The sequence below is a fragment of the Calonectris borealis genome, chromosome 26 (genome assembly GCF_964195595.1).
Source record: "Calonectris borealis chromosome 26, bCalBor7.hap1.2, whole genome shotgun sequence".
In the NCBI taxonomy this organism is placed as follows: domain Eukaryota; kingdom Metazoa; phylum Chordata; class Aves; order Procellariiformes; family Procellariidae; genus Calonectris; species Calonectris borealis.
In genome coordinates, this window is record NC_134337.1 from 5,459,438 (window position 1) to 5,484,430 (window position 24,993).

Genomic DNA, 24,993 nt, shown 5'->3' on the forward strand with positions numbered 1-24,993 from the left:
GGGTGCTGGGCTGGCCCTTCCCAGTGCCTGGCTGCAGGATCTGGGGTGCTCAGAGAAAGCAAGCGGGGCTGCCCTTGTGCACCCAGAGGGACTCGGGGTGGTCCTGCCCATGCAGCGAGGCGTCTCCTGGCTCTGGAGCTGCCCAGAACCACAGGCTGGCTGGCTCGGGGGGAGTCACCTCAGATAGGTACAGACAGGCTAGTTTTTGTGTCATCCCCAAAGTGCCTACACCCTCTTTTAATGAACACCAACCCCCGCAAAGCCTAAACCCAGCAGTTCGTACTAACTGGCAACTAAAGTCAGCATGGATCCTGTTTGTTTCTTTACTGCTAAGGTAAAATACGGTGTTTCTGTTCAGAGGATAGAGCCTGTTCAAAACAAGCAAAAGTCTGGACAGAGCCCCTTCTATCAGGGTTTAAGACGTTACCAAAAGCACGTCCTGCAAACAGTTATAACGTTTCAAATCCAATAATCCGTTGGGCATAAAGAAAGCTCCCTGGGTACTGCTTTCATTTTTTCTGCCTCTGCCCTATCATCCTGGTCTATTTTCTGAATGAATCTTATTTCTGCATGAAATAAGCTTTACAGTCGGGGCTTCAAATGGGAGGCTTTCCAAGTTCAGACTTTCCTTTGTGCCTGGACGCGTCCCACCTTTCCTTGTAGACAGCTTTGGTACTAATCCGGGTAGAAAGGGAGAGTCCCTGGATGCCTGGCACTTGGGAGCCAGAAACAGCTCTTTGTAGTCTGAGCTTAGCTGGTTTTGCTCTGTGACCTTCGGTAAGCACTTAACCCCATGCTCAGCCTCTTCCTCGGGTAACACCACTGACCTGCCTCGCTGGGGGACGTGGAGCTTCATTAATTGCTCTAAAAGGCTTCTGCAGCTGAGAGCTGCTCTTTGGAAAGGCGAAGTTTTGCTATGCTTTGTTAATGAAAAAAAAAAACCAATTGCACTTAAATGGGAAAAGCTTCACTTGCCATGCATGTTTCTTGAAGGCCTATTTCTGGAGAGACAGTAGTTTGCTGAAGAACCTGTGGGTCTCCAAAAAACGGCAGTATGTGAGTTTTCCTGGAGACCGAAACCGGGGCATAGTGTCCCGGCTGTTTCCTTACAGCAACTACAAGCTTGAGATGGTTGTAACCAACGGGAGAGGAGATGGGCCACGCAGTGAAGTTAAGGAGTTCCCCACACCAGAAGGAGGTACGTTCCCGGGGGGGTGGTGCAGGCACCCGTCCCTCGGGCGGGTGCTGGGAGAGGTTTGGGTGGTTCGGCTCTGCGGAGCGGACCGGGAGCTGCACCGCTCTGCAGCAGAGCTGCGATGCTGCTGGGGAGATGCACTAGGGACAATTTGTAGCTGAGCCTGGGCAGCATCTTCTGGGCATCACTGTCACACGGCTGTATGCCTTCGTCACCGCGGGGTAGGTGACACCTCTGCAGATACACCTAGAGCTGACTACTGGCACTGTCTCATCAATCTAAAAATCCCCTCCAGGTACTTTGAACGCATCAGCAAGTAGCTCTTAGGCTGAACAAGAGAAATGTTTGCAAAGCCTCTCCAGAGGCAGAGCACCGTGCCCTTGATTTGCTGCCTGACCTGCAAATGTCACCGCACCTCCCCGTGCTGCGGGTCGGTGAAATGGGAGCGAATAAATTCATCTTGCTCAGTAAAAGGCAGTAAAATCTCTGTAAGACCTAAGTACTTTTGTTCTGAAAGGATGTCACTAATACCCCTGTCAGGCTTTTAAGGCAAGAGCGCCTCATTCTTCTGTTTAAAGAGCTTGTGTCAAGGATGAACTTGAGATTTTAATTTTCTTGCTGTCACAGGAGCTATTTATAGACACGCCAATAACTTTTTGTTGGAGCTGCACTTTCAGTGGCTGGCAATGAATCTTCCTATAGCACAGATGTTTTTGGCACAGCATGTTACAAAAATGCAAGAGAAGAAAATAGTAGAAGCTGGAAGCAAATCCTGTCTCAACTAACATTCTGTGGGGTCCTCCTCTTTCTCTTCCTCTTCACCCTATTCCTGCTGTACAAGAACAGCATCTCTCAGTCCTGGCTCTTTCTTCCTCAACATTTTCTTGGATGCTGTCACCATTTTCTAAGGATTTTCAATTGACCAGCCATAATTAAGCTTGTTTAAAAAGAAAGGACTCTGTTCCAGTAGGGCGGTTTTGCAGTCAGGTGCATTTTGATTGAGCTGCTTACCCGGAGCTGGAGGCACGGAGCGTTTGGGGTAGCTGTATGCGTACGTGGGTGGCATTGATTGAAACAATTATAGCAGATTATACTCTTGTCATAAGTAAACTGCTGATTTGCTTTTTCCTACATCACTAAGCGATTTTATTGACTATATATTGATGTTTAGGAGGTTGAATGATATTCTGCAAAACTTCTGTTTAAAAAAAAAAAAATCGCTAATCTCTCAGATCAGGGCCAAGTTCTTTCCCCAGTCAAGACACTGCAATTATGAGTAAACCAGGAGAATAATTTAATTCAAGAACGTATAATGCTTTCCTTCCTTTACTAGCTTTGAATAAGCAGGCATAAAAGCAGCCATTCCTCAGGGTAAGGACCACTGTATACGTGCACCAGCGCCCTGTTACAGGTCTCTAGGCGTGAATAACACAAAGACGCTTTGCAGTAAGAGAAGCTGCTACGCTATTTTACACCGTTCCAACAGACAAACAGATGAGATGTAAATGTCGGGCTGGATGGGGGCCGTAAACAAGACCAGTACAGAATACGTACAACACACAGAAATGGGACTTGGACTGTGTCACAGCTCCGCTTCACGGCTGTAGCATCTTTTGCGGGTGCCTCCCCGAGCTCTGTGCTGGAGGGCAGCGGTACCCAGCGAGCGCAGCGTGGGCACGGTGCTGCCGGGGCTGGGGTTGCATGCAGAGCTGCTCTGGTTTCTGCTCCCTGCATACCCGCTGCTGAAAACCCTGGGCTGGCGCATGGTTTCTGGCACAGATTCTCATTCAATTGGTTTCTGACCTTTAGTGTGTGTGTGTATTTATGAGTGTCTTGAGTGTATCAGTCAGCCTGGGATGTGTACAGTATTGTAAGGTATGTTATCTTGTATGTTTTTTCTTCTTTCCCTTTTCTTCCTGGTCCCATCCTCCTCCCAAGTGCCCAGCTCCCCCAGGTATTTAAGAATCCGACAGCCAAATCTGGAAAGCATCAATCTGGAGTGGGATCACCCAGAGCATCCCAATGGAGTCCTCACAGGATACAACCTTAGATATCAAGCCTGTACGTTCCACATGTTCTCTTCTTAGTGATAATAATTAAGTCATTAAATGTTTTCTTGCTGCTAATTACCTCCTCACTTAGCATAGAAAGCTGTCCGTAAGGAACTGAGGCTTCCATCACAGGATGAGACACGCTGGTGTTGGAGAGGAGTCCGGGAGCAGTGCTGGGCAGCTGCAGTTAACCAGGGTTGTGGATGCTCAGCAGTTCTCCAGACTCGACCACTGCAGGGAAATCAGTTTGACCTCTGATTTAGGAAGACCTTTAAGCGCAGTCTGAGTAGTTTATATGCTCACTCACACACAAGCTCCCGGCTGTATAGGAGATGCTGCCTGGAGTGCAGGACGCTCTGCAGAGCCCAGCACGATGCCTGGGGCAGTACAGCCTTCTCCGAGACCCTGGCACTTGTGCTATGCCCGTCCTTGACCACCTATACAACCCCGAATGTCCCCCCGGCAGGTCCCCCAGCAGTGAGTCACCAGCTGCCCTAGAGGAGTTACTTAAGAGCAGCTATAGCTCTGAGCACACGCGGCCCCACACCGACTGCAGGTCCGGTCCTGGGGCGAGGTATGAGGTGGGCAGCACAGTGTATTTCTCACACAAGGCTGAAACCACCACGACCTGCCTTTCCTCCCCAGTTAATGGATCCAAAACGGGCCGAACCCTGGTAGAGAACTTCTCTCCCAATCAGACAAGGTTCACCCTGCAGAGGACAGACCCCATCTCGCGCTATCGCTTCTTCCTGCGCGCACGGACCCAGGTGGGAGAAGGAGAAACCATAGTGGAGGAGTCGCCAGCTTTGCTGAACGAAGGTATGTGCAGCAGCAACAGCGTCTGGCTTTGCTGAGGGGTTAGGGGGGTGACGGGACATGTATCAGCCAAAAACTGCAGGTCAGAGAATCAGGTGGTCCACAGAGCAACCAGTACAAGGTAGTAACTGGTGCACAGCTACTATCTACTGCAGGGGTAGATCGGTGACTGACCAGGACCGAATACTGCAGCAGAAATGCTACAGAGGTGACTGGGGGGACTGTCCTGTGCTCTTGGGAACCATCTTGCTGCCCCCCAAGCAATTAGTGCTCCTCACGTGCCCCTGGAGCAGGAGAGCATCTTGCTCTCATTTTGCAAAAGGTGAAGCTCTAATCTGCCCCTCTGCACGAGCTAAATAAGGGGCAGATGCGGGTGACTTTTACGTGGCTCAAAGGGGGTGCAGGAGCTGCATCCTCCAGGCAGGGGCTACGGTGCCACTTCCCTGTCACCCCATAACCAGCAGCTGACCTGACCTTCCAAAGCGAAGCCCTAACTCCCAGATTCATAATAAGATAAAATGCCCATTGTGGGACATTCATCAAACTAAGTGAAAGTTCAGGAGCCCTGAGGGAACTCGGGGAGACAAAAGCTGGCTCTTTCCTTTCTTTAGCATTTGCTAAAAGACCTATGATTTGGTTAGCGCTCTGATTTAATGGGGTTTTTGTCTCCTTTCCTCCGTCTCCCCCTCCCCAACTAATGGCTCTGAGTAGGAAAAGTCATTCCTACTGATGACCCAGTGGAAATGAAATGCTTACCGACACCTCTTAGGTGGGCTCCAGCATGGCTAATTGACGTGACAGGATGGGAGATGGGGCTGCATATGCTATGGGAAGAAAATCAGCTCAGTTACACCCTGGCAAACACAAGAGGGGGCATGTCATTGCTTTAAAAAGGAGCTTTGCTGAACAAACTGTTAGAGCACAGGGATTGAAGTTGTCGGTGCTGATTGATAGTCAATAGTTCTAGTTGTTTCGTTAAAATTTGCTTTACTGGGTTTGTTTCTTTATGCTGATAACAGCGACGGTTAGGAGAGCACAGTTAAATAATAGCCATGATCAACCGCTGTGGTATATCGCTTAACCGATTTGTATCAGGAAATAGCAGGTACAGTGCAGGCCAGCACGACAAGGTGAGGTTCCCCGTCCGCGGGGTCGGGGCTGCGGACGCGCGGTGGCACCCAGCGCTCCCCGGCTGCCCCTGCCGAAGGGACGAGCTGCTGCCACTGAGCAAAAGGACAAAGCGTTGCCATTAAGCAGCAAGAAAAATTAGAGAGTCAAGCCCCAGTCCGAAGTTACAGAAATATGGCAAAGTTTGACCTCAAAACATGAGACCCTGAGGTACAACACGACATAGGCGAGTCCTGCTAATGACAGGCGTGTAAGTACGATTAGCAGCTCTAAATGCCCACTTTGATATGAAGGTACCTGCTGTAAAGCTACGCGAAAGACGAGTTTGGAATTTAAAAAAAGCAGATTAAGAAAATTAAACCCATTAATGCATTCAGAGGTTGTTTTCTGCTTGCCAGACTCATTCCCCTGAGAAGTTTAAATAAAATACATCTCTCTGATGTTCTGCACCACAGGCTCCAACCCATACAAGACAGGACGAGCACTGATGTTAGAATAACACTAGACAAAACTAAGGTGAAATTCGAGTGCCAAAACCGGTCCTTGCTGGGATTAGATATAAGCACCTGCTTAAGCACTTTGCTTCATCGACACCGCTGGCATCTCTGCTGCGGAGCCGGTGTGTGTTTAACTGGTGGTCTCCATCTCCAAGGGGACGTCCCTGCTCTCTCTGCCCTGTGCAAGTGGCTCTGATGCACGGGAGGGTGACGGGCTGTAGCTCATGCATTTACTCCCTCTCTCTCAAGTCTCTGGTGACTGTGTGCAAGTGGTCCCGAGTCTCTTGTTGGTGTGTTCTGGTTGTTTTATATATTCCTCTGTTTTCTCTTCCCTTCTCTTCTATGCTCTCTTCGTATTCCCCTCTCTATCCTTGGCGCTGCCCTCTGAAGCCACGCCAACCCCAGGTACCGTACCAGCCGGAGGAGGTAACAGGCATGGGGCAAGGCTCGGGTGTGCTGGCAATTAAGCATGCACTCCATTAACCCTTTCAATGGGAAGGTAAAGCATCAGGAGTCTAAATTGGACATGTGAAATGACGGCAGGTAAAACGAAGCCCCGCAGGCAGCAGGGACTAGGGCAAGCCCCATGGCGGGGTCTGCAAAGATTAAAATATCTCTGAGCGGGGCTTACAGCCTCCCAGTTGCCTAATGATAGCCAAACCCACCAAACCCCGCGGCTGCCACAGACTGTACAAGCGAAAATGAGAGTCAAGTTGCCCTATTAAAGAGGTTTTTAATCCCAGGTCTGCACAAAGCCCTCTCCCTTTTTAAGCCTCAACGTCCCTGCCCTGCGAAATACAGAACATTTACCAGCCCTCCCCGCCTCAGTGCTGCCTGTGCTCTGCCCTGCAGTATTTAAGCTGTGTTTTTACAGCCGGGACCCTGCAATATCGCTGCTGGAGCAGCTGCCTCCCTTGGCCACGCAGATCTGTGTTGCAGCGTACGGGCACCACAAGCCCCACACCTCCCCGTGGTTCTTTTAGGGCTGCCAGGGCTTTCGTACAGGAGAATCCTTTTGTTTCCAGGTGCCCATTGAAAGGGTTAAGGACAACGTTTGCGCCACAGCTGTGCATGTCTGCATGCGAGGCTATTGCTGGCTTTGCCCTCGATTGCAAATTTCTACAGCAGCGTTGAAGCAGAGAGAAACCTTTTCTTGTAACGGGGCGGGGGGCAGCATCTCTACCTGCTTTCGAGGAAACCCAAATCCTCAGTTACCCAGTGTCAACCCTGCAAAGTCCAAAGCATAAGCACAACTTCTGGTTGCCCAAAGAAGGACACCCACCTCTTACAAAAGCTGCAGATGTGACTTCCCCCCGCACCCCCCCCTTTGAGCCCGTATTTCAGCAGCGGGGACAGCCCTGTGACCCAGCTCAGAAGGGGGCTAGCGGCAGTGCTAGGGAGTGCAGCCAGCCAAAACGCACCCCGAATGCTGCAGAAAGGCTTTTGGTCTGGAGCAACAGCACTCGTTTGCCCTGCACCAAGGGCCCTGTAAGAGGTCGTGCTTTGCTTTTGCTGGACACAGCCCCGGGGCTGCAGGGGCTTCCCAAGGAGGAACAGCTTCTTAGGGAAGACTCTTCCCAAGTGATACAAGTGCAGGACCTGCTCTCCGCACCTGTAGGTTTTGCTTTCCTACCTCATAGATGTTTCTCCTCCTTTTATTTTGTTGCAGTGATGTTTCTCTACCCAATATTATTTTGTGGTTTTTTTTTTTTCCTTTCTGAATAGATGCCAATCTTTTTCTTACTATATTTTCTCTTCCTAAAAAAAAAAAAAAGAAAAAGGGGGTAACAGATTGGTCTGCTTTGGGTGGTGGGAAACTGAAAACGGCCGTAACATTTTGGCTTAGAGGATATCTATCCTCCGAGTCTGGGAGGGCTGTTTGCTGCTATAGCTCGTACTTCGGCCAGGGTTTAGCTTATCCACAAGAATATGGATTTTCTTTGTGGATCAGGATCCCCTTCTTAAAGTACTTTTCTCCTTGCAGTGGATATTGCTGAACTTTGAAAACACAACACGATCTCTTTATCCTTCCAGCATTGTATCATTTCAGGCATAATTTCTTATACTACTGGAAGCTAGATGAATGAATTGCCATTTAAAGGATAATTCTACAAGAACAGTGCCCACTGGTCCCCCACCCCTCTCTTTTTTACCTTCTGCTAGGAGAAATAGTAAAGTGAAAAGATAAGCCAGAGCTGAAAGACGTCTAAGAGTCAGTAACTGGAGTAGTAGGTCGTTAAGTGCTAACTCAGCCGCATCCACAGCTTCCTCACCGTGCTACACTTCAGCAAGAGAAACCAAGGCAGATAGCAGGATCCAGCGCACACATCTTTGGCTTGCTCTCGAGCTGGGTGTCACTTCTCCTTAGGGCACGGGGCGGGGGCTGTTACACAATTCGAGCGGTGTTTGTCCCGAGAGGCTGTTTCTCTTCCTAGCAAGTACGGGGTTCGAGTGAAATACTGCTTGATCTTTCTCAGAAGATTCATCTCCGCTCAGTGACCTAGATTTTGTAGATTTTTATGGATTCACAGTGAAAGTTGTCTTAAATTGCAGTAAAACTCTTTTTGCCATGGGCTGCTGGCACTAAAAAAAAAAAAAAAAAAGGTCTTTTTTTTCAGGGGTAACCTCACATATACAGGGTCATAGCTGTTCTGTACATGTGTAAGAAACTGGACCAGCTTGATGAAATCAAAGTGAAGTGCAGGGACTTTCCCTTAGGAAAGGCTTTACCTTTCCTAAGCCAGACCTGGACAAAGGGAGAGGCGATACAGGAAAAGAGAGGACATCTAAAAAGGGCTCTCATTTATGCTATGAATGAGAAAAAATCAAAACTGGATCCTATACAACCCATATGTATGGGAAAACGTCTTCAGGGACCATAAAGAGTATGGGTCTTAGACTTTAAGGAAGAAAACACTGACTTTTCTCTGTTCCCTTCTTGTGTCTCCATAATTAGGAATTGGAGGAGAAAGATCCTATTGTTCGTTGTAGAAACAGAGAGAACTGCTGACCCCTCTCTTTTAGAGGCTGCTCAATCGCTCCTTTCTATTCTTGAATTTCTTATAGCTATCATCAGATTTGGAACACTTCATGCTAAAGACTTTACAATTTCCTTCTGTTGTTAAAAACTGGGAGAGGGAAGAAGGAAAAAAAAAAGAATCTCTGAAAACGTATTTGGCTAATCATCAAAATTCATGAAAAATTAATCAAATTTCTCCAAGCCTAATTATTTTGTAGACACACCCAAGGGAAAGCTGTTACTACAGCCTAACAACACATTAAAAGCACCTTTAAATAATTAAAGAGCAGTATGGATGTGTATTGTTTCCTGTATTTTGAAAAAAAACCATGCAACTACTCCCTGAACTGCTACGCTACTCAGAGCAGGACTCGAGTCCCTCTCTTAAGAGGCTCCCTCTTTAAACATCCCCCTTTTGCTTTTATGATTCTTTCTCTTAGTTTTTTTCTAATCTGAGCCTCACACCGTTTTTGTGTAAGGTTTGGGCTCCTTTTTCCTGGTCCATTCATGGTCATAGGAGCCAAGCTGCAGCAAAGAGCACAGTCGTCCTGCTGCAAGCATCTCTCTCATTACTTAGCCTATTAATTGCTACAGCCAGACCGCTGCAGCCCCTCTCCATTATAGGAGCGTATCTCCTCCCCACCGTGCCCATCGGTCTCCATTACCTAAAAGGGTAATGCATCTTGCGGACAGAAAAAGCAATCTCTGCCTTGCAAAGCTGGGGCCTATTAATGAGCTGAATGGTCATTAGATGTTTCCAGGAAGATGGGCTAGGCTACGGCGGGAGCAAGAGAATGGGAATTGCTGTTGCTGGCTTTTATTCTGGGTTTCTTGGGTGTACTGGGGCAATTTCAAGCCCTGCTTGAAACACTGGTTTTTAGGGTGCTGCTCTGCCCTGCAATTGGGAAAGCGGCAGCCCCTTCTCTGCACCGCCTCCTGCTTTCAGAGAGGGGGGGAATTTTTTCCCCATCACACAAATGCCAGATGCTCAGCCCTGTACCTAAACTTGAGGCAACTGTTGTCAAAGCCCTTGAGTGAACGACACGTTGGGAACGCGGAAAAATACATTCAGCTACACTGCAAAGCTTAGAAACATTATACCTGATGAAGTATTGCAACCACATTTTTAGAAGGATGTGTGTGATTTTTCGAGTTTCAAAACGAGCAGTTCTGCAAATGCCAGCCTGGCCCTCCATCTCCCCGTCCCCCCTTTCGCTGCCAGGAGCGGTGATCTGTCTCTCCTTAATTAGCCCCGACGTGGCGGGCAGGAGCGGGGGACCCCAGGCACCCCAGGAATGGCCGCGGCCCGGCGCAGGCTGCTCCCTGCCGCTCCCCCGTGGTGGGGTGCCCCTTTCTTCGGGGGACACCAGAGCGCTCTGATGTCTGTCAGAGACTGCCTTTATCTCCCCAGACCGAAATCAGCTCTCATTAGGGGATGGATTTCAAAGCCTAGAAAATGTCCCTTATCTTCTCTCCCCCTAACCTCCCAGCTGAGCTTCTCTCCCGCATACATTTCATATTCAAACACAAATGAGGCTGTAGCTTTGAATCTGGGGCAGCTTAGGACTAAATCCCCCCGGCTGCGGGAGCCCTGGCCGGCCGCCGTGCTGCCCGGTCCCATCCTGCAGCACGGTGCTGCCCGTAGACGCTCTCTCCATCCTCCCCTCTCTGAACGATTGCTTTCCGGACTCACCCGATCCCATTTTTTACCTGTTCCTAGTCCTGCCAGGATCATTTTTATCCCCAGTGCCAACACCCCCTCCTCGATCTCACGCAGGGACCCGCTCGGGAGCGTTATCCCGATGCAACGCGATAGCCCTGCTCTCGGGATCGCTTCCACTAGAGTGCTGGAGCGGCGTGGGCAAATCCTGCCTGGCATCGCTGTCGGCCAGAGCTGAGCAGCACAGCTCAGAGCGATGCTGAATCGCTTCGGTCAATGCAGCATCCAGGAGGGTTTTGGCACCGCAGCTTCGCCTGCGTGCGTGTGTATCTGCATGTATTACATACATGAGGATGATACCCTACACGAGGGATAGCGAAGCTTTGACTTATCCCAGATAATCTCTTCCTACCTTGGGTCTAGAGGAGCATTAAAGCTGAATCTCTCCTGCTAAAGCCGTTCCGACAGTGCTAGGTGGCGCGGACAGTCCTCGAAGGTGCTGTGCGGGAGAGGCATGATGCAGACGTGCAACAGGCCTGGGAGCAGGGGGTTGTACTAGGTTTCCCACCAGCTCCTGCCTTGTTGGATCCTATTTTCCTCAGAGGGGAGCCAGGGATTCACAGGGGAATCCCTGAGACTGCATTAGCTAATAACTAGTGTCTACGGTGCTGTTTGATTGTGTACATTGCAAACCTATTCCGGAGCTGCAGCTTAATCGGGTTAATGGTGATATTAACCTAGTGACACTAATCTCTTAACCTTCCAAAAACCCACTATGAATCAGCAAAGATGGATATTAATACTTCACAATCCAAGAAAGACTTTTGTAACTTAGAACCTCAGGACACAGCAAAGCTCTCCATCAGTAACCGGGTGAAAGAAATGCAGAACAGCAAAACCCCCAGCACCCCTCTTGCCGTGGCTGGGTCAGGTCGGAGAGGGCTTTGCTACACTACAAACACCCGAGGACAAAGCCCTGCCATTTCCCACCCAGGCTGGGTCCCCTCCCAGTCACCACCATCTCCGCTCCCCCCCAAAGCCCCTCACCCGGCCGCGGGGCACCGACGGGCTGTGCCAGGCGGGTGCTTTATTTCAGTGGCTGCACTGTTGCATGAGGCTGGCTGCGATGCTGCGTTGGTACCGCCGCGGAGAGGACGCGCTGCTCTCCGGGCACACGTTGGGGTGGGCTGTTTTTTTCGGGACGTGCCGGTAACTGTGGTTTTATTGCAGCTGCGGTCGGTAGGGAGATGGACTGAGTGACCTACTGCTCTTCTCTGCTTTTGGATCTCTGGAAGGGCTGAGGTTTTAGGGGTTGGCCCTCCTTGGGGATGGACTTGGTAAAAAAGCAAGCCCTGGTTTGGTTCTGGGACACCTTTTAAAGTGCTTTCCTAGAGCTATTCTTGTTTGTGGGTGATATTTAAAATAGCCGGTTTCATTTGCCTAACAGGGGGATTTGTAATCCCTTGATCTTAAGAGTAAGTAAACAGAATCTAATGCAAGCATCACGGTAAATCTCCGCTCATTTACCTTAGGTAGTTGAAGCAGCATTTCAGCTGCATTTTCTGCCGGCAGGTTTTCAGGCCCAAGCCAATGCACTCCCCTCGGTGGTCTTCAGGACCCCCTCAACCACACTGCGGGGTCTGTGCGTAAAGTGCACATTTACCCCTTTGCTCTGGCAATACAGCACCGGCGAGATGTGGACGGGGGCTATTTAGAAAACAAATTGCTCAGACTTCCCCCCGGACAGCTTGGGGTGTGCCAACCCCTTTGTCCTAATTTAAATGTAAATTGTGAGGGGCAGCGATGGCAAAGTACCATCCATCACCCACCGACGAGCTAAAACCCACGTTAATGCTAACGCCGCTCCACCTCCAGACTGCGGCGTTAGCACAGAGACGAGCCAGGAAGGAACCAGCTGAGAAGCTGCAGGCTGAATTGGCGGCTCAAAAATGCTGGAGGTGTAGTCCAGGGGCTGCTGAATTAATGTAATTGCGGCTTGCCTGGCCCACAACAAATGGGATTATGATGTTTTCTTAAGAGAGAAATCCTGTTTCTTACTTCAGGGAGCCCTGAGTGCTCTCAGTGGGGGTGGGGGACGATGGGGTGAGGACAGCCTGCCCTGTGCACCCCCCAAACACCCCTCACTTTCCTCCTTCTATGCCCTCCCTGCGATTTAAGCCCAGGGTGGTGGGGGGCAGCGGCGGCAGAGCAAAGGCAAAAGAGAAGCAGGTCGTTCAGCCCTGGGGAAGGCACCAAACCGTGGGCGCAGGCGGTGGGTCCCCCGGAGCAGCTTCCTGGGGGCAGCCCCCCGCTTGCTGCCCCTCTTCGCCCCCAGCATCGCTCCCTGCCCCTCGGCCGGGCGCGTGGCCATCCCCGCACGTGGACGGGGACGGGCAAAGCGGTTCAGCCTCGTGTTTCCCGGTGCCGTTTGCTGCCTCCCTCCCCAGTTCCCCGCCGCTGCGCTGCTCTGCTTTCTCTCGTGCGCCTGATGTCCGGCCGTCGGGGATGGCGAGTGCAAGCCCCGAGGAGACATCACCTCGTCTAAAAAGCCAGTGTTTCCCTCTCCCAGCTGCAACTGGGTTGCCTCCAACTACAATCGGTCTAACCAGTACTACAACAACCCCAACTACCACCACCGACACAACTACCCCAACTACCGACACAACTACTACTACCACCACCACCGACACAACTACCCCAACTACCGACACAACTACCACCACCACCACCACAGCCGCCACCACTCTACCCGCCACCACCGCCGCAAGCACTACAACAGCCACCGAGAGGGCTCCGGCAGCCACCACAAAGCAGGAGTTGGGTACTGCGCTTTCCTTTTCCTCTAACCCCTCTAACCCTACCGGGACCTTCCCCGCACCTTGCTCAGAGCAAGGATTAATAACGGGCACAGGCAAAATTTAAGACATCCCATGCTCTGGGAATCACTTTGCGAGGAGCCGGGGGTGGCACAAGCTCAGGAATTGAGGTGCACAAGTGGCTCCCCGCAATTTGGGGGTCTCTGTGCCACCCTCTTGGTCTCAGGGATAACACAGTCCTCCCCGGGGTGTCGCGATGCTGAATTAGCTTCAGTGTTTGGGAAGGAGGTGGAAGACCCTACAAAAGCTCTCAACAGTATTACCTAGTATCTTATTGCCATTAGAAAGGGGTTCTGTTACTATTATAGAAGGTGTCACTTCAAATTTAGCACATCAGCTGTTGGCTGAGAGACCTGTCATCATTTGTACGAGTCTTTTGGTTTGTGCTACTGCTCTTTGCGATGTAACCTCGCCATAGCCCACAGGAGAGCTGGGGAAGTGTTTAAGTTACCATGCGCAGGTGTGGGCCAGGTATTTATCAGGTCAAGATAAACTTCTCATGCGATCGGCTAGAATGGGATGATCAAGCTCTGTTTTGGTGGAGGCATATTCTCTGCTATATGTGTTTTACTGATAGATACAGAGAGATGGATCTTGCTGAGCCTTGTTTTTAACACACTGCTATAATGGTATCTACAGTTAATAAATAATTATGGATAGTTATATTCAGGTTATTAAAAAATAAATCAAACCAGTAGCAAAAGGGAACACAATCAAAAGAATTCAGTTACGTAGCTGGATAGGACACACTCAAAAATGAAAGTGCAAAAGCTACAGAAATCCTTGTTAAAGGATAATAGAGAAAGGAGGGAATAGTAATGAATATCAAAGTTGACACCCATTTAAAGCAAGGAATTTGATTAAAGCAGTTCAGACCCCTTTCTTTATATTCTTGCATAAGATTAGCTCAGGATGACTAAAAAAACCACCAAAAACATACGCTGGGAGGACCAGCCTCCACCCGATACTCCGCAGTAGAACAGATTCGCGAATCAGCAGCACATTTCCTGCTCTGCACTAATTTGCTTATTAAAGATGCAGACCTGAACTGAGAAACGTGAATTTGTGTTCCAGCTCGGGGCACCACACACCCCCCCCGCCAGAGAAGCCTTACGCTGTGCAAAGCTGCTACCTGCAAGTCAAGGGAAAGCACACAGGGAGCTGCACCGCCAAAACAAAATCAGCTTAAAAACCGGTGCAAGGACTACAGATGCAGCTTCATCGCTATATATGAGGTCTTAGTAACGAAGCAGGATTGCTACAACACAGTCACTATTAAGTGACTACCTAGGAGAACGTGGCTAATTGAAAATAGGCAATTAAGTGGTGAGGCACGCGCTGCCACAGAGCAGGCAGAGGAGAGAGGAGGAAAACAGGAGCTGCGAGAGGAACCGCGCGTGTCCCGAACCACCCCGGGGACACGAGGGAAGAGGCTGAGCCGTAATGCGGGCAGACAGGGCACCCGTGTGGCAGCACAGGTCCTATCTGTGAGAGGGATTCTAGGTCACGTCCCCAACCCCACCGTCAGGTCCTTGCAACTTCCTAAGAGCCGCACCGCTGGCCTCGTCCCAGGGGCTGCAGTTATTAATCTGTATTTTGTCAAACCAAAACTTGAGCTACACCCTGAAGTAAATAATAATACTAACAATCATAATAATAAAACCGAGGTGTAATTTATCTGACTTCACTTAAACGCACACTAAACTAGTGGATTAGCTCTACGTTACTAGAAATGAAGTTCATCCGCTCTCCAAAGCAACGTCGACAATCCTTAACTTCAAAATCAGAAACGAGTGACTTCATTGCCCCACTGGCTGTCTCCAGACCCAGTAACGTGACAGTATTCTCTCCCGGTCTTTCCTTCTCGGTTGTGGCAGTGAGTCCGTGTGCACTCATGCAGGCATCTCCCGTGTCCGTTTGGGCACAAGTCTAGCCAGGAGGTTTCCCTGCTGACCAAAATCCTCAGGGATGTGCCACAGAAGCCTTCAGACTCCAAGGATAAGCTGAGTGCAGTTGGACTTAAACACCAACGCGCAATGAGCTTCTGCTACCAAACCTCCCCCAAAAGTTTAAAGTTAAGGATCTTGAACAAATATGTCCTTAGGCATGCTCGTAGGTTAAGATCAAAGCATTAACTTCAGGAACGATTTTGTAAGGTTTTATCAACACCAGAGCTAGATGAAGTCTCGTTCGTGTATAATCCAAAATACTAATTCCTGTTCTAACCTGTCCACCAGCCACCAATGGATCGTCCATATGGGACATAAGAGCTATGGCTAATAGTAACTGGGCAAACATCACCTGGAGCCACAATTACTCTGCAGGAACTGACTTTGTGGTTAAGTATATCACCAGTAAGCATCAGATCGCGTGGGGACTCTATAGGGTGGTGATGCCATTAGAGATCCTGCCAGCTCCCACGGTTGCAACCTATTACTTGGTGTTAATTACTGCGTGTAGAACGATGCTCTATGGCCACGTGGAGGATGGGAGAGGAAGAGGCAGGTCATGGCCGTGGCTGTTTAGAGTGCACCAGCGCTAATCCTGGTGATTGACAAGTGATTCCCCCTGCTCGCACCGACTGCCGCGAGATGTTTACGAAACATAGATGAGCAAAGCTGTTCATTTGTTCATTGAGCTGGGCTGTATGTGGTCACAACGTAAAGAGCCTTAAAAATATCTATCTACATATATATATATGAAAGGGCACAAAACTTTTAAGGGAAAATGAATGAAACCTACATAAATTGGAGAGCAGTTTTAAATGCCTTTGAAGTTGGGCTTCTTGAACCTGGAGTTGGCAGAATCATCTACGATCCCAAACCTCCTGTCGTATTGGATATCGTTGTCTCTTAAAATTGTAAGGCTACGTACTTAGTCTGGAAACTCAGAGCCAGTATCTCTGGGTTTAGTACTTGTTTAGAAAAGATGTTTACATGTTGTTGGTTCGTTTGGGTTTTTTTATAGATAGGCAGTGATGACTACTGCTTATCTCTGACTTTATTTCCCAGCCATTTCAGCCCTCACATCATCTGGTATGCTGGTCTTATATCAGCACTTAAAATAAACCAACTAGGCGTAATCATTAACAGCAAACCTCTTTTGGTCATTTACAACATCGTTTAAGAGATGACTTTGCTTTCTCCTTGAAACAATTTCTAATGCACAGCCAGTGCCTGGTCTCGCTCCGCAGCCTGCAGGGCTTCCTTAGGCAGCGTGGGCTGGCCGAGGCCCAGCCTTCCCCTTTTTAACCGGTTTCCATAATTCAGGATATGCATCAGCTTTCCAAGCCCTAAAAGCCAAGTATCCCAGCTCCCAAACCACCCGCCGCCAGCCCTGGTTTCTCCCCATCAGCGGGCAATGCCCTTCCAGAGCCCACGTGCTCGGTCTGTGCTCGGGGTGGGCTGCAGCAGCAGCAACGCCTCGGGATACCCCCATCAGGGCCTGGCCAGGAGGGAGGAAATCTCAGAGATTTCAGCCCTTCCCAAACAGCCGTGGCTCTCCTCCCTTTCTGGTGGCGTTTGAAGCGAGCAGAACGCTTTTGGCCTCAAAGCCACAATTCTCCTTCCCCGTGCACACCTCCAGAACCACAAATCAAAGCCCCGCTGCAGGGTTACTTAGAATTCAATGGTTTAATGCTCAGCATTAAGCTCATCAGCAAATGATTCCCGGCACAGTGCAAAGAACAGGTCATCCTTGGATAGAGCCGGGGAGCAATCAGCCCACAAACATCCCTCCGTGAGCTGAAGGGCTAGACCCCTCTCACCCCCAAAAGCAGCAGTCTGCCAGCTGGGGCGAGCAGTCTTGCAGCATGTTTAATGCAACGTCCAGCTCGTTCAAAGCCTCCTTAAACTACCAGCAAAACCGGTGCACACATAACGCTCCCAAAAGCACAAGAATTGGCTCCTTTACCGAGTCCTGTAGCACCTTCACCCAGCTGAGCGGGACCAGGCAAATTCCAGACCTTTTGTGATAAATACCAAACATCCAGACCTGAGGCTGGGCAGATAAAGGACCTATCGGGTCTTAAAAGTAGGGAGAGATCTGAATAGCTACCAGTATTTTTTCCAGTACAGCAAGCAGGGATGCAGCAAAACCCACACCATATTCCTGCATCACTGATTTTCTTCTATTCTCAGTGAGTAATAATCACAAAGCCATTAATAGCTCCTTGACCATCAAGCTGTGTTATTTCTGCTCCGCGGCTAGGGATAGCATAATGCATTGCCTGCAGTGTCAACACGGTAATCTCTCCGAGCCTCCTGCGGCTGGGTTTGATGTGCGGTTTCTGTTTCTCAGGTAACAAGACAGAGAAATCTATCCCTGTTAAAGCTCAGACCCCTTCCTCTGTGCAGCTGGCGAATCTGACGCCGGGAATGATGTACAAGCTGTGGGTGTTCCCCATATGGTCTAGCCCCAGCGAACACTCGTACATAACCTTTACCACCAGCTCAGGTGAGACGGGTTTCAGCCCCGCCGCGGGGTGCGTTTCCGAAGCATGTCACATCCATCACCGCCGCCGTCATTCGCGTGGTGGCGGGAGGTGGTTTGACCATGACTGCATGGAACAACCCTCATCCACCCCCCGGCAGCCCCCCCATCTCTGCCCTTATTAAAGAGCATCGCCGGGAGGTTGCTCCCCATTGCACGGAGAAGGAGACCCCCAGGAGGGGATGGGGATTCCTTGGAAGGAAAGGGTCTTTAAGGAGGGTAGAGAACACGCTCGTGATGTCACGCGGCTCTGCTTGAAGCCCTGCCACTGCGTGTTTGCACTTTCACACGCGCGTTGCTACTCGAGGCGGTTGCTTTGGTCCCGGAGAGCGTGCACGCGTCTGGCTCCAGGTTATGGCGCAGTTATGGGAGCAGAGGGGCAGGCAGAGAGATACTGGTGATGGGATGCAGGTGAGGGGCAGGACTGGGAGGAGGTGGAACGTGGTGTTTGCAGAAGACCTCGGTCAGAGTCACGTGTGGCACACGCATAGGGCTTTTCATCCTCCAGGTATGTTTCCTCCGGCAACTTTGCGTTTAATTGCACAAGCAATTTTCCAGGTTTAGCACCTGAGTGATTTTTACAGCTTTCTAATTACGGGCTTCCTACACTGCCCACCAAATGCCAGAGAAATACCCTTATTGACTTCCACTGGCATTGAATCAAGCTTTATGCATTTCTAAAACTTCACCGTTCACACTCGATGAGTTTCAGTAAATCAAAACAGCCGTAACTTCCTTTGTATTCACCCGGGGGTTTTGCCGTAGGAATCTGTGCACAAAGCCTGTCAAAGCGCGGGTCTAAACACTTAGCTGAAAAACCAAGGAGCAAGCAACACTGGAGCAGCCCACACTGACAGATGTAGCAGGTAGAGGCTGTGGTTTTCAAAGAACTAAAATTATTCTGCTCAGGTCCAGCTGTGTAATGGAAAGCTCAAGCACTTACCAGTCTCTTTGCTGAGAAGTGCAATAGGAAAACGTAACTCACAGCGAGGGAGTGCTGCAGGGGGAGGTGGGGAGCAGCAGCTCTCCCCACACGCCCTATGCACATCTTATTTGATGTCCAAAAATTTGGCAAGCCGTAACGCCGCCGAGTAATTCTCTGACATGCTAAGATGACACAGGGACAGATGGCAACTGCTGGTATTTCTGCATGTCTAAAGCTGCCCAACACTGAGAAATAACCAGCCAGCGCTGACCTTGGCTCTGTCCTGCCTCTGCCCCGCGCTGAGGTCTGATGTGCCTTAACTCAGCCTGCTCCATCACCCTGCGCCCTGGTCAAATCCACGGCACAGCAGCCCCTGGCACATGCGTGGGTTTGCAGAGAGCCGTGTTTTCGGAAAGGATTTATTTTCACCAGGGTTTTTCCCCCCATCGCTTCGCTGCTGTACGTGCCACACGGCGCGGCTGCCTTGCCTCGGGAGTTTTCACAGCTTTGCTTTGGCAGGACTCGGCTCGCAGACACGCAAACTGTCTGCAGGGTTCGACTCCCTGGGCTCCCAGCCTGTTCCTACATTGCAGAGGCTGATTCTGACCCCAGACAAATAAAAGAGCCGATTTTTCAACTTGGAGGGTGCTCAGACTCTCTCCAGGACAGCTCCAATGTTGCATCCCCAGTTTTGTTGCTGCTTCTGGAGCCTCCCTTGACTCAGAAGTCACCACCAGCTCGACAGCCCCCCAAACCCATACCATGCACATACCTTTCTGGACACTATCTCCTAACTATTTCCCAATCCGGACCCGTCTCTTTTCTTTTCGCGCCTGCTTTCACCCACTTTGGGATCTGGGGGGAAAGGGGGCACCCCCTGCACAACAGACACCAAGGGGCAGGAATCATTAGAACAAAAGAGAAAAGAAAGTAACATCCTTGGCTGATTGATGCTGGCAGTCTTGGCATATCTATTTTCTGTAATTGAGGGGTTCCTACTGATATTGTCATTGAGACTAAAGGATGGGGCCACCTTTGTCCCTGTGATAGAGGCCGATCGGCGACCTGAGCGCTGTCCCTGAGGGATGCACAGAGCTATCGCCGTCCCTGCATGCAGAAATGCTGCAGATCCATTTCTTTGCTGGCTGGATACTGCTGACACGAGTGTTCAGCCCCCGCTGACCATCATATGCCATCAGGAATGCTTCTGACAAAAAAAACGCTGTTTGATTTTTTTTGTGGGTTTTGTGTTTTAATGTTTTGCAAATAGCTTTTCTAAAGGTTTCTTCAGTTTGAGGGGAGATAAATAAGAAGTAGTCCACCTGCACTGTGGCTGCAGGACACTGCCCTCTGACTTTGCTTCTGATTAACTGACAGCTCAATAACCCAACAGAGTTCCTTCCAGTCGTAAAGGACACTTTGAAACTATAAACACAGCTTAATACAAAGAGGTCTTATAAATTTAAAAAAAAAAAAAAAAAGAAAGAAAAAAAAATCCCCAGCCTGTACAAACACTGGGAAGAGGATCACGCAAGGCTAGAGCTAGTGAGACTTTATGTACCTAACGGTCTGCTTTACAAAGAAAGACAAAAATTTTGCTGATCTTCTGTTGGTGGAATACAGTCGGCTTTCCTACTGGCATATAAGCTATGAGTATTAGGTAACATGTTTTCTGCCACAAAATTATAATTAATTTAAAAAAGAAGTCACGGCAGTTGCATTTCAAATCAATACCTGTTCGATTACACAGCTGCTTTCCACTATTTCCCCTTGACATCGGCCTTACATTAAAGCAAATCAAAACATCCTCTCTGACAGCCATGTACTTAATCCTCTCTTTCTGAATGCTGCAATGACAGTCACTCGTTTACTCTAAATACAAGATTGCTGTGACTATAATTTTGTCGTCATGTGTTGCTTTTTTGGGAAGGATGGCAATTATACCTCTACCTTGGCGATAGGCAGTGCCGCAATCCTACTGCAAGATCCCCTGGTGACTTGGTACTCAAAATCCTCCCTCCCTGTAAAACTCAGCCCCGATCCGCATGGATGGCATGAAACCCACCTCTCAGCCTGCTTTGGCATTTCGTACATAAGACCCCCTTACTTCTCCCCTAGTGTTGGTTTCTGCAGAAATCCCATCCCATCAGAACTACTAATACAATCTTTTTCCATTTCAAAGCTCTCCAGTCAAGCTTCCTTCCCCTTTCCTCCCCAAGCACTCAGCTAATTGAATCCAGTTCTCAGCTCCACTCTATTATAATCTCATTCTCTCCACTATAAAAAGTGCATCTTGAAGGACTACATAGCTCAGGTTGTACTAAAGGTAAATATTAAATGTGGCAGCATTAGAGGGAAAAGCAGCAGAAGGGAGCCAAGGCACCATTAGGCAGCCACTTCCACCCGCCTTCCCCAGGAGCCTGGTACCGCTCGCAAACGTAGAACGTTCAGGGTCCGACAATTTCTTTAGCAAATGGTACTCTTTCTCGTCGTTCTCCTCTTCTATCCGTGAATTTGCTTGTCGCAGTTTGGCTGCACTTATCTAATGACAACGTGGGTTAGATTTCATCCTAAGGAAAGCACCTCTTCTCTTGGGTTCAATTTTGATGGAATAAGTACACGCTTACAGCCCTAAAATGGGGTTTGAATTGGCACACTTTCCTAACCCACCCATTTTTAAAGTTGTTGTCTCTTTTACATGAGCCTTTCATTCAGCATCCATTAACAGAGGGTTATCTTTTATGCTTTCTTTGTACCATCTTGTTTTTTGTCCCACGGGCACCACAAAAGGATGCTCGCTGCACTGTCCTGCCCATTTCAGGCAAATCCCCGCTAAATCCCAATTCAACCCCATCCAGCTCAGATCTCCCACGTTCTTACCAGGAATACCTATCTCTGTTTGCACTGCAGTCTGGTTAAATTTAGCCCCCCTGCTGCACTGAAGGTTATTTTCTCCTCTGCTCTGTCTTGCTGAATACGAAGTGCGTGTCAATGAGAGCCAGAAAATGGCAGCTTGTTGCTATTTATAGGACACAGATTTGTCTGTCTGACCGTGTATGGGAGCTGCAAACAAGAAGTCAGAGTACGTGGGGGAGGACACGGCAGTTAGGAGCCGGAGTGTTGTTTGGGGAACAAGACACCTCCTTCCTTGGTATTAATCATATTAACATTCAATAGCCTTGCGAGGGTGCTGGAAGCGGTGGTATAAAAGAGTTTGCCCCAGGAGAAAAGACTTTCCAGTGCTATCAGACCACCTCTCAGCTATCCATGACCCAGCTGTCATTCCTCAGCTGGGTCTGTTTGGATACTGCTTTCAAAGAAGTTAAAGTTTCAAAGAAGGGGGTCTTCAGAGAGCTGTTCCCACCGCTGTGTCCCCTCTCGTGCATTGGCCAAGTCTTGGTGGGCTTCCACAAGTCCCCTCTCAGCCCTGGAGACCCCCCATGGCCACCCAAGGGCAGCAGCGGCAGCAGCAGAGCCACTGCCCATCGCCTCTGCAGCCTGGGCAAGGCTGCCCTGCACAATTTGGGTTTCTCCCAGCTCGAGGCTGCTGCTGAGCCCTTCAGGGCTCAGCAACCCTCTGGATCCAGTGGTGCTGCTCAGCCGCACTGGACACCAGGGACTGGATCTGCTTGGGCACGTTTCTTTCAGACCTTCTCGCTTCCAGGGTGGTTTTCAGACACAGTAAATGAAAGATCAAATCTGTTACCCAGCTTCTTTTGCCATTGTTTGCAATGCACCTTTCTCACTGGTCTGTGCTAGGTTTCACTTTATGTTGTGACCCTTCGCTGTTTGTAGCTCCTGCTAAAATGTTGAGTTGACCTACCACCACAAAAGAAAAAAGGAAAAAGCCACAGATCCCTGTGCTACAGGCTCAGATAACCTGGTCAGTACACACATAGACACACAAATGCAGCACTAAAGATAATTTCTAAACCAGCGGACTGTGTCTTACTATTCATCTATTTCCCTCTGTGGTTCCGGTCTGCCCCTTACAGCTTTTTTTTCTTTCAATTTTCCTCCCAGCTTATACCAAGAATCACGTAGACATCGCAACGCAGGGCTGGTTCATCGGGCTGATGTGTGCCATAGCTCTCCTGGTCCTTATTCTGTTGATCGTCTGCTTCATTAAGAGGAGCAGAGGTGGGAAATATCCAGGTAAGAGCGCTGCATGGCAATCATTTGTGCTCATGGTTTAAACATCTCCAGGCTTCTGGGGGCTAATCAAATTGTATTGCTCTCAGATAGACGCTTGTGATTACACGGGCTTTTCTTCCTCTGTAGTGGGAACACTACTATTAGTGGGAAGCATTTCAGCTAATTAAAGGTCAGGTGAGGGCTCTGTGCTGTGCAGGCTTTAGGCTGCGGGGCTAGACGCTCCTGCTATGCACGACCCAACCTCTACTCTGCAACTTTACTTGTCATTATCTAGAAAAAGATCTTCTCAGGCAAAAAGCTCATTAAATTTTTGCAAAGCAAAGATAAGGCTTAAGAAAATTCACCAATTAATACATCTCTCACTACCTGGAGTGCCTGTGCCCGCAGCAGCACCCTTTGCAAGCCCTCCCAGGTGCAGGTTTTTTACCGAGTCAATGAAAAGCTGTACTTCACCCCGCAGGGATTTCACAAAGACAGCCTCAACGCCAGCCGCTGTTACTGTCTTGTAAAGCTTTTATCTTCTGTACTGCTTTTTAACGTGAATCTTGGGGATGTGCTTGTTTACAGTACGAGACAATAAAGATGAGCATCTAAATCCCGAAGACAAGAACGTAGAAGACGGGTCGTTCGACTACAGGTATGCTTCCATTGGCATGTGTACCCACGCAACCACGTCTCCCCATCAGCCCTGCTCCCAGCCATCACAGACCTCACCGCGCTACCCCTCCACATAACCGCAGCACCGCGGTGCCACACAGCCTCTTAAATTATTTCTCCCACCTTCCTCCTCCTGCCTCCTTCCCTCTGCAAGTCCTCTAGCAAAGGAAACATTTCCTGCCTAAAACCTGGGAAGAGCAACCAGGCTGCGAGGATGCTGCTAAGGTCTCCTCCTTTCCCTGTCTCAGCCTGGGAGGATCAGTCCAGGCAGAGAGCTGGGACTCCGGCATCAGCTACCCGGGACACAGCTCTCGCCAGCTGCAGATCAGCCTTAACGACACCCCTAACACATACAGGGAAAAAAAAAAAAATTAAACTCTGAAGCAGCCTGAGGATATTTCAGGTATATCACCCTGTAGCTCAACCTCTCTCCTACCCATAAGAGAGTATCCAGGGGAGAAATGCCCAAAGTTACGTTTGGATCAGCCCTGACAGCATGCAAGAGCACCGATTTGGGGGTCTGCCTGCATTCCAGTCAAGGCTTTTCTGGAAGGTCCCCAGGCAAACGCTACAGAAACACCCTTTGAGGGCTGCAGCACAGCCTAGCAGCGGTTCTGCTAAAACCGCTCCGATTTGCCCCCACCTCCACTCAGCTGCTTTCATGCAAAATGGCATCCTTTGAAGAACAGCAGCGCCCATTTTTACTCCAGGAAAACTCCCAGGATACTTCAGAAAGGGGCAAGCGCTCTCCCAAGCCCGCTCGCGTGCAATGCAGCATTCACAGCTCTGCTGTGCTAACGGTTGCCCCCGAGGAGCAGGAGCAGGTAACGATGTCAGGTCTCCTTGGATTGCCCACACTTGACAGAGGACAGGGATGTATTACAGCATACCCCGCTTGTCCTTTGAGCACCTACGGTGGGCTTTGCTTTTCTTTAAAGAATTAAAATGCACTTTTCCATCTGAGCTGGATCCAAAGCAAAATTAGGCTAGCAGGAATTTTTCTCCTAACTTCAAAACAGGGGTTAATTAAACCCCATGTCATTACTGATATTCCTAGCATTACAAATTGAGGTAGCAAAGATAGGAAGAGTTTATTTACGATTCCATAAGGGATGTAACAAGACACACGTGTTCCACCAGAGACTTTAGAAGAAGCAAGAATATATCTGCCTGCACACAATACATAAATGGAAGCAGAACAACTGCAGCCCTCATTACGATCACATTTATATTGTTAGTAGCACGGTAACTCTATTTCAGTAGCAACTCTTTCTCCAAACGATGTTGTAAGCCCAAAGCTCCCCAGTTTTCTGATAGCACGATACAGAATACAAATACGCCCCAGCAGGAACCAGAATCAGCGGCATGTTGTAAGAAAAGGTCGCCATTCTTTCATGGCCTAAACAACACCCGGGGGCAACACCTTCCTCACCTCCCTGTGAGATTTGGTCATCACTGCTGGCGGTGGCGAGCCGCACCGGGGCAATTACATTAAGTCCACATACAAATCGCAGTCTGGAGAT

The 24,993-nt window shown here is 49.4% G+C and overlaps 1 protein-coding gene across 1 annotated transcript in view; it reads left to right on the plus strand.

Moving 5' to 3' along the window:
* NFASC (neurofascin) overlaps nucleotides 1-24,993 on the plus strand; it is a 96,248-nt gene that overhangs the window by 61,385 nt on the left and 9,870 nt on the right. Inside the window, exons 23-31 of the mRNA XM_075174105.1 lie at nucleotides 994-1,198; nucleotides 3,134-3,256; nucleotides 3,892-4,065; nucleotides 6,078-6,092; nucleotides 12,936-13,187; nucleotides 15,480-15,596; nucleotides 17,542-17,697; nucleotides 22,682-22,813; nucleotides 23,381-23,450. Coding sequence (XP_075030206.1) covers nucleotides 994-1,198; nucleotides 3,134-3,256; nucleotides 3,892-4,065; nucleotides 6,078-6,092; nucleotides 12,936-13,187; nucleotides 15,480-15,596; nucleotides 17,542-17,697; nucleotides 22,682-22,813; nucleotides 23,381-23,450 — 1,244 coding nt within the window. The remainder of the gene's footprint in view (nucleotides 1-993; nucleotides 1,199-3,133; nucleotides 3,257-3,891; nucleotides 4,066-6,077; nucleotides 6,093-12,935; nucleotides 13,188-15,479; nucleotides 15,597-17,541; nucleotides 17,698-22,681; nucleotides 22,814-23,380; nucleotides 23,451-24,993) is intronic.